Source organism: Bubalus bubalis, chromosome 10, assembly GCF_019923935.1.
Source record: "Bubalus bubalis isolate 160015118507 breed Murrah chromosome 10, NDDB_SH_1, whole genome shotgun sequence".
NCBI lineage: Eukaryota > Metazoa > Chordata > Mammalia > Artiodactyla > Bovidae > Bubalus > Bubalus bubalis.
Genome location: NC_059166.1, coordinates 94,219,845 through 94,232,058, shown reverse-complemented (window position 1 = coordinate 94,232,058; position 12,214 = coordinate 94,219,845). Strand labels below are relative to the sequence as shown.

The 12,214-nt window shown below is 40.0% G+C and overlaps 1 protein-coding gene across 5 annotated transcripts in view; it reads left to right on the top strand.

The window, feature by feature from the left end:
• SMAP1 (small ArfGAP 1) overlaps positions 1 to 12,214 on the top strand; it is a 188,141-nt gene that overhangs the window by 75,816 nt on the left and 100,111 nt on the right. Inside the window, exon 2 of one of the 5 annotated variants that reach the window (XM_025294940.3) lies at positions 9,325 to 9,445. The exons of the other annotated variants lie outside the window; for them this stretch is intronic. Coding sequence (XP_025150725.3) covers positions 9,374 to 9,445 — 72 coding nt within the window. The 5' untranslated portion in view covers positions 9,325 to 9,373. The remainder of the gene's footprint in view (positions 1 to 9,324; positions 9,446 to 12,214) is intronic. 5 annotated transcript variants of the gene reach the window in all.

Genomic DNA, 12,214 nt, shown 5'->3' with positions numbered 1-12,214 from the left:
AACACTATACTAAATATCCTGTAAGAAACCACAGTGGAAAAGAATATGAAAAAGAATATATATATATATGTGTGTGTGTGTGTGTGTGTGTGTGTGTGTAACTGAATCACTCACTTTGCTGTGTACCAGAAAGTAACATTGTAAATCAACTGTACTTTCATTAAAAAATACAATTAAAAAAAAGAAGTGAGGATTAGAAAAGAATAAAGTTTCTTGGCTCACTTTGTAGAGAGTTGTGTAAATTGTGCTGCCTAATAAAACATCCTAGTGAGACTTTGTCCACATTGGAACGTATACTCCATGCTTTTGGTGTTTTTTTGGTAATTTTAGACCACTTTTCATGGTAACTTTTGGTAACATTTTTCATACTTTATAATCTGTAAATGTTTTAGTAATATTCTCTCACATGTTCTTTGTTTAGGACTTACTGGTGACGTTTGTTGATAAGGTGTCAGTACTTGGCATTTTGCAGGGTGGAACACCCAGCACACACGACTGCAGTGTGTTCATTTATCAAATACGTCCAGTCTCCTTAGGCATGGTACGCTTGCCTTCAGTGTTCTGTAGGCACTTTCCTTCCGTGTCTTTATACCTTGCCTCTTTGTGCTGTGGCTTTGACCACACTTTGGCCCAGAGGGAGAGGTCTTTGAACTGAGCTCTCCTCACATCATTGTTTACTCTTGAATCAGAAGAACAGAGGCTTTCCTCGCTCTCGCTTTCTGTCCCCCCTCCTCTGAGCATCTCTGCTCTGACTTGAGCAGCTGGCTCTATTGTTCTAGGGGCAGAGTTGGGGAAGGTGGTGGTGCTAGTTGCTCTGCCTTTGTTTCCATTCTCAGCTTCCTTTCTGCTTTTCTACCTAATTAAAGAAGTTATATTCATTGCAGGCATCTTTAAATGCTTTCCTCCTCTTTGAAACCTGCTGTCTTGCCCACTGCCTCCACAAAAGTTTGCCTGGTACCCTTGGACCCTCGACAGACAGCCCTCAACCCTGCGATGCCGGTTCACTCACTTGTTCACCTGCAAGTGTTCACCGACTGTTCACAGTGCCAGCCACTGTCCTCCAGGGGCAGCCCTGACCTTCTTGCAGCAGCTGGATTTCTTGAGCAGGGTCTCTCCCTGCTGTCTCACTCCTCTACCCGACTGGCCTCTGCTGACTCGTCTTTACTCCACCCCTCTGCTGGGTCTGTACTCACAAAGAGTGCAGTTAACGCTTGTGGCCATGTCCATGTCACCCACGTGGTCCTTGCTTCCCTGACACTCCTCACTGCCTTCTTGAAGCTTTTTCTGTGTAAGAGAATCTACAGTTACTATCTCTTATCCTCTGTTTTGTTTCATTATTTAAGTCGCTGTGTTTTCTTCTTTGTTTTAAACTTTTTTCTGCTTTTCCCTCCTGTTGGAGACTTTATACAGTTTTGCCTTTAGCCTTTTTGCTCATTTGTCTTGCTCCAAGGGAAAACTCAGTTACTCTCATGGGTTCAGTTTTTATTTTTCTGTGCAGATGATTTTCCCCTCTTTCTAGTAGTGACCTCTTTAAAGTATCAGTTCTTTTAGATTTTCTATTTGAAACCTTTGGTATTCAAGAATTTATCACACCTTAAGAAACCTTGGATATCCTTCAGTTCAGTCGCCCAGTTGTGTCCCACTCTTTGTGACCCCATGGACTGCAGCACACCAGGCCTCCCTGTCCACCACCAACTCCCAGAGCCTGCTCAAACTCATGTCCATTGAGTCGGTGATGCCATCCAGCCGTCCCCGCCTCTGTCATCCCCTTCTCCTGCCTTCAGTCTTTCCCAGTATCAGGGTCTTTTCCAATATGAGTATCTTTAGCATGGTAATTGGTAATTTTCCCAAGTATGTTTGGTGAGGCTGGAGTTAGCCCGATAGGTTGATTCCGCGGCACTGGAATTTCAGCATGGCTGTACATTATCTATTCATATTTGTGTTTCAAGAACTCTTGTGAAATAATTAAAAATCTTGTTGCTTTGTGAAAAATGCTTTTCATAAAACAAACAAAGCCAACTGCTAATATTATGATAGACTTTAAGAGAAAGGAATAGATACAGCCAGGCATGGAGTTTTTTTTGCTAGATAACATGATATATTTGAGTAGAATAAAGAGCAGAATTAACCGTTGTTCTTTAACAGTATCAGTGAAGCCTAGGTGTTTTATACAGAAACAGGAAAAAAGGATTTATTAAACTGTTTCAGTGTTTCAATATGGGAAACTTTGGCCACAGTCATAGGAGTTAATGTTAAGAACATTAACATAACACTTAGAAATGTTAAGATTGGCAGGTGTCTGTTTACCTGCCGCATGATACATCTAAAATGTAAACGGTCATCTGGTTGTCTGGACTGGCTTTCTTTCCTGTGCCTTTGTTTCCCATCAGTTCTTAGTTTTTTCATTGCTTCTGTTGCTTTCCATTTGTTGTCCTTTTCTCCCTGTGTTCATTTATACTTGTAACGTTCCAAAAATATAGCCGCCATAGGAAGTCTGACTTAAGCTAGTGTGTGTGGGGGTTCCAGGGTAATATATGCTGAAACTAGAGGGCAGTACTTGTCAGTGTTCAGACTGTTCCAAACTGAAGAGAATTGCCTTCGGAGAACAGTGAGTTCGTCATCACTGGGATGGTGTGTGCAGAGGCCGAATGCACACCTGGAGATGTAGGTGGGGTTCAAGCCTTGGATGGCAGTTTCATCCAAGGAGGAGCAGTTTCAGTGACTGAAGTCTCTTCCATTTTTGAGATTCTTGGGTGGTATGCTCAAATCTTCTTTGGTTGCCACAGCAGTTCAAAAATCATTTTCATTATATGCATTAGAATAAAAACGACACATCAGAATTACAGATGTGATTCAACTTTTTCCAAGAGTCAAATTCTACCCCAAAGGATAAGACTTTTCTGAAATCTCCAGTAATTCAAAAGAATGTGACAGGGTTCTTGGGTTAAGTCAAAAAGACAGGTTCTAAAAATGTTTTGGATAAACTTTTTTGCTCTTCTTATTTTCTTTCATAAGGAGAAAATCACCAGCTAAATGCATAGAGATTTCTTTGATAACCTTGTCATTCCCAAAGAAACCCACAGTAAGGTAACTTGGTGCAGCCATTAGTTTAATTTATGTCATAACATTAACCTGCTTGTCTTCATTAAAATTTTTGGTTTTTCTTAGAAAAGGATTTTCCCTAAGGAAGCGAAAATCGTGGATTTCTGTTGATCTTCATCAGTAGGCTTTGCTGTGTTCTGTCAGCTCAGCTTGAATTCCTAATCTGGCCAAATCAGAGACAATAGGCAAAAGGGGCTTAATAGTTACTTTAACTACTTCTTTGTAGCTGGAACAGCAACTGAAATCATGTTGTGGCACTAATCATGTGTGGTCCTGTCTGCATCTGCAGTGGTAAAATAGGTGTGTAAAAGATTTCAGAGGTGGGAGGTGAAAGTGGCTGAGCACACGGAGGAAGTTTTCTCTTCGACTTCCTGACATAGTATGTTTTGGATGAAGTTATAATAAATTTTATTCCTTGAAAGCGTATTGATTTTGTGAAATAAAATGACTTGCAGTTGATGAAACCAGTCTGCTCTGAGCTCCCTCTTCAGTCTTTAATAAAATGGAAACCTGGAACTAGAGTATTGTGGACAGCTGAACCTTAAGTTTTACTTGAATCATGAGGTTGTACAGGTTGGTTTTACTGGGACAGAATCCAAGAAATGTATCAGATCGATCCTTTCTCTGGGCCTGGTCTTAGCTGTTAGTGAGTAATTAAATTGTCAGTTCATTGCGGAAAAAAAATGACATTATGACACCATTTTAAGTCTTGAGATGCAGGTGAAATCAGTTATTACGTTTTCCTGGGAGCTCTGCAGGGGAGAAAGATGCATTAAATAAGACATTATTAACACCAATTGTACCTGTTTTATTTTTTTTAGTAAGGCTATCAGAAAATGTAAAACTCTGTAACTGGCCCATTTCCTGTTTCACAGTGGTGATTAGATGTGTTGTTTGCCTGGAGCCACTGCAGCTCTCTTTTGCTAGATGGTTGCGTGATCTGTCTTTTTTAGTACTTCTATGTTTGACCTGTCTCTGTCTTGAAACATAGGAGGTTTCTTTTAGACAGGAATTGCCTGCATGTGATATGTTCTTTTAGCATGTAGTTTCAAAGTTTTTATTTCAGTGACATTCAAAAATTTTTTTTTTATTCCAGTGACTTTTTAAAAATGAAGTTTTTAGTATCCTGTTTCCTTGTTTGAGTTTCCTGTTTCATTGACCCTCTTACCTGTATTTAGGTCTTCATTGCCTGACACTAATATTTGTAATTTTCTCTTAGATACTTTTCATTACTTTTTACTTCCATTAAGTTTTCTTTTTTTCTTCTTTTGCCTGTCCAGAGTTCTACCATTATTTGCTGTGTTTATTTGTTTTGATCATCTGTTTAATTTGATATCCAGTTTTGAATTTTTAAAAAACTTCTAATTCTTTCCTGAGTTTTTGTTTTAATTTTGTGTGTTTCTGATTTCTGATTTAGTTGCTCTTTTATAACATCATGTGTCTTTGGACTCATTTATATATTCTTTGTTATCTTGTATTTATGGCTTTCAGTTTGTTCTGATTAGTAGTCTGTGGCTTTGATCTGTTTTCTGGGCATGTTTGTTCTTGTGTGGCTTCACTGTTAGAGACACTGTTCCACATCTTATTCTCCTCTTCTGACAACTTTGTATGAGATTTGACCTTGATTATTTTCTGTTGATCATTTTTATGTGACATTGGTTTTTCATTACCTTTAAAGGGCATTAATATTCAAAATAGCTTTTCTAACCACACAGACCTGTCTCTTCAGTTGTTTTCAGGTGTTTAAAACATAAAGCCACTTGTTTTCTCCCACTTTTATCTGAACCTTCTGTTCCTTTATCTCCACGATTCTTGTCCTTCTCCATTTTGAATCATTTCCCAGGAGTTTCTGCTCAGTGTGGGGCCCTGTCCTGACAGGGAGATTTGCTGGTTCTTGTGGGGTCTCTCTGCATTCCCAGCTTCTTGCGCTTCCTTGCTGTTGGGGTGGGTGAAATCCCTCAGCTTCATGTGCCATCTTCCTCTTGGTTCACAGTAATTTCCAGTTTGTACATCTCACTGTCTTAGTCTTCTGTTCTCAGATCCACTCAACACCTCATTAGGTGTTGTGGGCATATCTGCTGGTCATTATGCCTCATCCCTACCTAATGGCATCTTGGGATTTGTGGGTTTCTTCCATTACTACCATGCCAAAGAGTGCTCGAACTACCGCACAATTGCACTCATCTCACATGCTAGTAAAGTAATGCTTAAAATTCTCCAAGCCAGGCTTCAGCAGTATGTGAAACGTGAACTTCCTGATGTTCAAGCTGATTTTAGAAAAGGCAGAGGAACCAAAGATCAAATTGCCAACATCCACTGGATCATCGAAAAAGCAAGAGAGTTCCAGAAAAACATCTATTTCTGCTTTATTGACTATGCCAAAGCCTTTGACTGTGTGGATCTCAATAAACTGGAAAATTCTGAAAGAGATGGGAATACCAGACCACCTGACCTGCCTCTTGAGAAACCTATATGCAGGACAGGAAGCAACAGTTAGAACTGGACATGGAACAACAGACTGGTTCCAAATAGGAAAAGGAGTTCATCAAGGCTGTATATTGTCAGCCTGCTTATTTAACTTATATGCAGAGTACGTCATGAGAAACCCTGGGCTGGTGGAAGCACAAGCTGGAATCGAGATTGCCGGGAGAAATATCAATAACCTCAGATATGCAGATGACACCACCCTTATGGCAGAAAGTGAAGAAGAACTAAAAAGCCTCTTGGTGAAAGTGAAAGTGGAGAGTGAAAAAGTTGGCTTAAAGCTCAACATTGAGAAAACGAAGATCATGGCATCTGGTCCTATTACTTTATGGCAAATAGATGGGGAAACAGTGGAAACTGGCTGACTTATTTTTTTGGGCTCCAAAATCACTGCAGATGGTGATTGCAGCCATGAAATTAAAAGATGCTTACTCCTTGAAAGGAAAGTTATGACCAACCTAGATAGCATATTCAAAAGCAGAGATGTTACTTTGCCAACAAAGGTCCATCTAGTCAAGGCTATGGTTTTTCCAGTGGTCATGTATGGATATGAAAGTTGGACTGTGAAGAAAGCTGAGTGCCAAAGAATTGATGCTTTTGAATTGTAGTGTTGGAGAAGACTCTCGAGAGTCCCTTGGACTGCAAGGAGATCCAACCAGTCCATCCTAAAGGAGATCTGCCCTGGGTGTTCATTGGAAGGACTGATGTTGAAGCTGCAACTCCAATACTTTGGCCACCTGATGTGAAGTGCTGACTCATTTGAAAAGACCTTGATGCTGGGGAAGATTGAGGGCAGGAGGAGAAGGGGACGACAGAGCATGAGATGGCTGGATGGCATCACCGACTCAATGGACATGGGTTTGGGTGGACTCCGGGAGTTGGTGATGGACAGGGAGGCCTGGCATGTTGCATTTCATGGGGTTGTAAAGAGTCGGACACGACTGAGTAACTGAACTGAACTCCATTACTACATTTCACTGTAAATATTGTGCGTGGGTTTTGGTTTCTTTAATCTAGTACTTCTTTCTGTGTTTTTGGTTTTTTGCTAAGGAGCTTCTTGCAACTTCAAAAACCATCAGTACTATTAAAGCATCCCCATGACAAGCAATATTTAATAGAGTAAAATTGTCATTAAAACAGTTAATTTGAAGCACTCCATGATTTAACCACATTTCACCTGTGTGTATTAGAACATTGTTTAACCTCTCAAAATTTTGTGTTTTGCTGTGCTTAGTTGCTCAGTCATGTCTGACTCTTTGTGACCCTGTAGATAGTAGCCTGCCAGGCTCCTCTGTCCATGGGGATTCTCCAGGCAAGAATACTGGAGTGGGTTGCTATGCCCTCTTCTAGGGGATCTTCCCAACCAGGGATTGAACCCAGGTCTCCTGCATTGCAGGCAGATTCTTTACCGTCTGAGTTGTAGAGAATCCCAAGAATATTGGAGTAGGTATCCTATCCCTTCTCCAGGAGATCTTTCTGACCCAGGAATTGAACCAGGGTCTCCTGCATTGCAGGCAGATTCTTTACCAGCTGTGCTACCAGGGAAGCCCCTCAAGGTTTTGACCCTTAGATAAATTTCTGTAGTGTCGTATAGGATCAGACACATAATAAGCTTTCAGTACACAATTCTTGGTACATACTTATTCAAGAGATCCCAGGTCAAGCAACTTTTTTTCTTATTTTACGGGAGGAGTGCTCATTATAGCTCCATCAAGCTGATGAAATTTCTCAAACTGTGGCCTCATGTACATACTGAACCTTTTAAGTTGACTGAGATTCAACTTATATTGACTTCTTGCCAGGGTCATGATATGAGTCTGTGTCCTCAGAAGCAGAGCGAGGTGGCAGCACATTGCTGGGTTTATCTTTTACCTGCAGGTGCAGAGGGAAATAAATATGACACTGTCTATAACCACATGTGATCTGTGAAATTCAGTGGAGGGTTTGCATTTTAAACAATCCATTGGAGGAAATTAAAAAAAAAAAAACAACCTTTTTTTGAATTTGAATGTGCAAGATTGTGATTTTTCTGTTGATTTTCTTAATTGTTTTTGAGGTTAAACTTTCAACAATATCAGTAATAGAATTTCCTTTTCCTCGTGACTGGCTGTGGTTCTTGCATCAAAGCAGTGAACAAAATGGTGAGATGTTACTTAGTGGAAGTCACTCCTTGATCCCGTTAATTCTGTGCTGGCTACTCTAGGTGGACTGAGAGTATAGCCAAAGGAATTGCAGGCTAAGATAAGGACATATATCCCAGAGTGGCTGCTCACGCAGGGCAGGAATTTGCTGGGGGGCAGTGAATGAATCCACTGAATTCATTATCTAGGAACACGATTATTTTGTTTGTTTCGTCACACACAGCAGTTCAGAGTTGCTGCTTGGTATGACTGCAGAGTGCCTGAGACCAGCAGGTGTGGTAAAGTTCTGGCCTGGTACTCTGTAGGCTTGGGCTCAGGGTTAGGCTTGCTGGCTCAGAGATCCTCAGCACGCAGAGCATCTTCAGCACGTTCCTTAGGAGTGGCTCCTTTTTTCCCTTTTAAAAAAGTATTACCAGTATCCAGTGATATCACAAGTTCTAAACATGTCTTTTATTTATTAAAAAAAGGTTTTTTTAAATTTAAATTTATTTATTTTAATTGGAGGCTAATTACTTTACAATATTATATTGGTTTTGCCATACATTAACACGAATCTGCCACGGGTGTACACGTGTTCCCCATCCTGAACCCCCCTCCCACCTCCCTCCCTGTACCATCCATCCCTCTTGGTCGGCCCAGAGCACCAGCCCCGAGCAACCGTATCATGCATTGAACCTGGACTGGCGATTCGCTAAACATGTCTTTTAAATGTCTCATTACTATTTTTGACATTGACCTTTGTTTATCGGTTTCTAAAAGCATACAACAGTGTGCAGAGGGACTTCTAGGCAGGAAGACAGAAAAGTATGTCGTGTTTGAGAAAGTGAAGTAGAAGAGACTGGTGCGGTTATAGGGGCAGAGGTGAAAGTTGCAGGCTGGGGCTGGTTTGGCCTTGGTCCTGTGAGGGGTGGCTTATGGAGAGACAGCCTCGGGAGCTTGTAATGAGGTCTAAGTTGAAGAGCAGTGTCTAATACCATGTTCTTCTAAGAACGTAAGTCCTTACATGTTCCTGCAGTGGCCTCGGCAGTGGGTGACTGAATCTTGAGCTAAAGCAGTGGTGCCAAGGTTGACTCCGGGTAAACGTGCACAGACGTGAAAGCGAGAGTCCCTGCGTCTTCTGGTAGAAGAGGCAAGAGTCCAGATGCCGCCTGCTGGGCCTGAACACCTAGGGCAGGAGTAGTGGTTTATTCCTGGACTTCAGGTGGTGTGAATTGCAGAGTACGCGGAGATGATAAAAGACTGTCATATGAATCTTTTCCAGTTTTGTCACAACAGTGTTTAATTTTACTGCTTAAAAGAAAAGGAATTCATTTTCTGAATTTGTTAGTAGCCAGCCAATGCTGCAACATGAATCGTGATCTGAGAAGATCTAGAAATTGTGAAAAATAAGAAAACTGGTACCTCTGATTCCACATCATCATTTAACAATTTTAAGTTTTAAATATGTGTGGTTTACTTACTTTGTTCTTAAAAACAGAGAAACAGAAAGAGATCAGCTCTCTGTAAATACAATTTCATGAAAACTGAAGGAATGGACTCTGTATTAAATATTTCCAAAGAGTTCCTGAGACCAAAACTGGTGGCCCTTCTTTTCCAGCAGCTGGAACCCCAAAGATCTTGAAACCAGTCCTGAAAAGCTTGCTTCTATGCAGGAAATCCTGGTGGCTTTTGAGAGGAAGATAGAAAACTATTCTGGAAAATTGCAAGTGGTAGTAGAGGTGAGTCATGGACATGAAGAATCACCAGGGACTGCAAGGGCTCACTTCCTTTGTTTAATTATGAGGTTTAATAAAATATATATATATATATATATATATATATATATATATATATATATATATATTTTCAGCTAGGGAGATTTGAAATTTTTAGTCTTTGTGTTCTAAATATGAATAGAAAATAATAGAGCAAGTAATGTTCCCTCTCACACACAGAACCAAACACGTTGAAATCCTAAGCAAAAACAAGTAATTTGAAATTTCACTGATAGCATCTTAAGCAACAGTCACGAAAGTATTGATCCTGGGAAAACATGTGGTAAATAAATGCTGTATTTATGTTCTGAATGTACTTTGAGTGTCAGATGTTCTTGGGTGGGGTTTTTAAACGTGTTAATTGTACTCACTCTGAATGTCTGTCATGGCCTGTTCTCTCAGTGGAGGTGGAGCGCCCAGTGAGGGCGAGCTCCTTGCTCTGCGGGTGCCCTGGCTGAGCGCCCTCCGGATAGGACCTTATCTGGGGTCAGTGCAGGACTGCTGCGGCCCCTCACGGTTTTGTTGTGTTGGGGAGTGGCGAGCAGGTGGGCCTGGTGCGAAGGTCTGAGGCACACACGTGTGAGTGAGTGCTCCCTCCTCTCTGTGCCCCCAGCCACCCGGCTTCCCGCTGTCAGTTCAGTCCAGTCGTTTGGCCGCGTCCGACTCTGCGACCCCATGGGCTGCCGCACGCCAGGCTGTTTCCCTCTATAGGAAGAAGCTTATTTTTCAGTTTTGTGTATATTCTTCCTGAAATATTTTTTATCGTTTTTTTAACCTTTTTACTTCCAGATATAACGTAGATGTGTAGCATCCTTCCATTACATAGTAATGTTTAAGATTCTGTTGATTATTTTAATGTTTTGCATTTGTGGCATTGGGAACTTGGAAGATCTAATTGCCATGTTGTAAACTAATCATTTGCAACAAAGCTATTAGTAATTTCAGTCCTTTATTTTGTTGCTGTTATTTTGTTTTCCACTTACTCCATTTTTTAAAAATAGCCAGTAAACCCCAAAGGGCAAGTCAGTACACACTTAAAAACTTAGGAAAACTACACAGAAAGCTTCCTGAGTGGACTTTGACTATAAATGGTTGTTGCCTGGGTACTTCTCAATATCTGAGGGAGAAAATGCAGGGAACATTCCAGGGACAGATAGGGAAAAGGGAGCACACACAGGATGAAGCAGAGGGGAGGCCCACAAGCTCTAGCTCTTAAACACAGACCCTGGTCCTGGGCTGGACTGGGTGGGTCTTCCCCACCCCTGAATCAATCGGGGTCTGCTGCATTACAGGCATGTTCTTGACCTACTGAGCTATCGGGGAAGCCCCTAGCTTTAGCTGGGCTTGGACAAATAAGAGCCGTATCCTGGAGTAGTCACATCCCTTTGTTGAATTCCTCAAAGAGCTCTGCTTTCCAGGATTTTGGAAGACTAAAGGAAAGAAAAAATTTGATGAGTTTTATTCTCAGGAGAGTGTGTCATTGAGTTGGAACTTTCGGTGGCCTGTCATTATTCTTGCCTTTTATGTTTATTTCCTGACACTGACCATGACAGTGTAAACTTGGGCACACTTTGTTCCTGTTGCCTTTTATCTTAGCATTTATTTCACAGCCCCCTTTTCAGTAAAACTGTCTTTGTGTACTACTTCATATTTTTCCACTGGAGATGCTCCATTGATGTGAACAGTAGTGTTACACAAAAATAAAAATTTCCTGCTACGTTGGTTTGGTTACTTATTGATACTGTCTTGTAAAAAGTCTATTCCCACTTTTTTGTGTGTGTTTTTCTGTATGTTTACTAAATTACACAAATCTAATAAAATGCCAATTAAAACTTGACAACCTAAATTTTCTTTAGTCTCTGTAAAATGTTAAAAATATCTTTTAGAATATAAGTTTTATTGTTTTTTACTGCAAAAACTAAGGCTGGGTGATATAATATTGTCTACTTAGAAAGTTTCAGGAATAGAAATACATCATCTTCGTTAGATAGTATGTTAGCCTGTAGATGCTTTTCAGCATTTTGATTCAAATAGTATTTAAAAAAATTGAATTTCAAATGATATGTGAGCCTTTGGTCAAATGTTGTAATATGTATTGGATGGTGTGGATAAGCTAAAATCACACAGATTATAGATTGATGAAAAATACTCATAATAGTGGGTTTTGCTATTCCTAACTGAGTTTTATTATACCATTTCCGGGTGAAGTCTTCCTCTGTAATTATAATGGTAATAATTATGATGATTTTGGATGAAGGTGGTTTATCAAAAAGTACAGTATAAAATTTATCTTTCTAGGACCATACGATATGTAAAAAGAGGACAGATTGAGTTTAACTGGCATAGTAATTAACATTAATTTTAAAATATGCCCTACCTAAATGGCATTTATCATAACTACAGAGTATACATTTCACTTATCCTTCAATACATTAATATATTTTTCTTAAAGTAAAAATGAATGTTGACTTTGTATTTCATATAGTCTTACAATGATTTCTTTGTCAAAAATATCAATACATTTGTGGTTACTGGATGCATGACTTGTTTTTTTTTTAATCTAATTTTGAGATGAGCTGTAGTTTGCTGTTTAAATATCTATTTTAGAATGTTTTTAAAACTCCGTAACTGATTCCTTGAATTACACAGTAGGGAACCTCTTTGGCCTTGTTTCCTCATTGGTTAAATGAAAACTGAGCCTCTAAAGCAGAGAGGCTGGTATTCTTAAGCCTT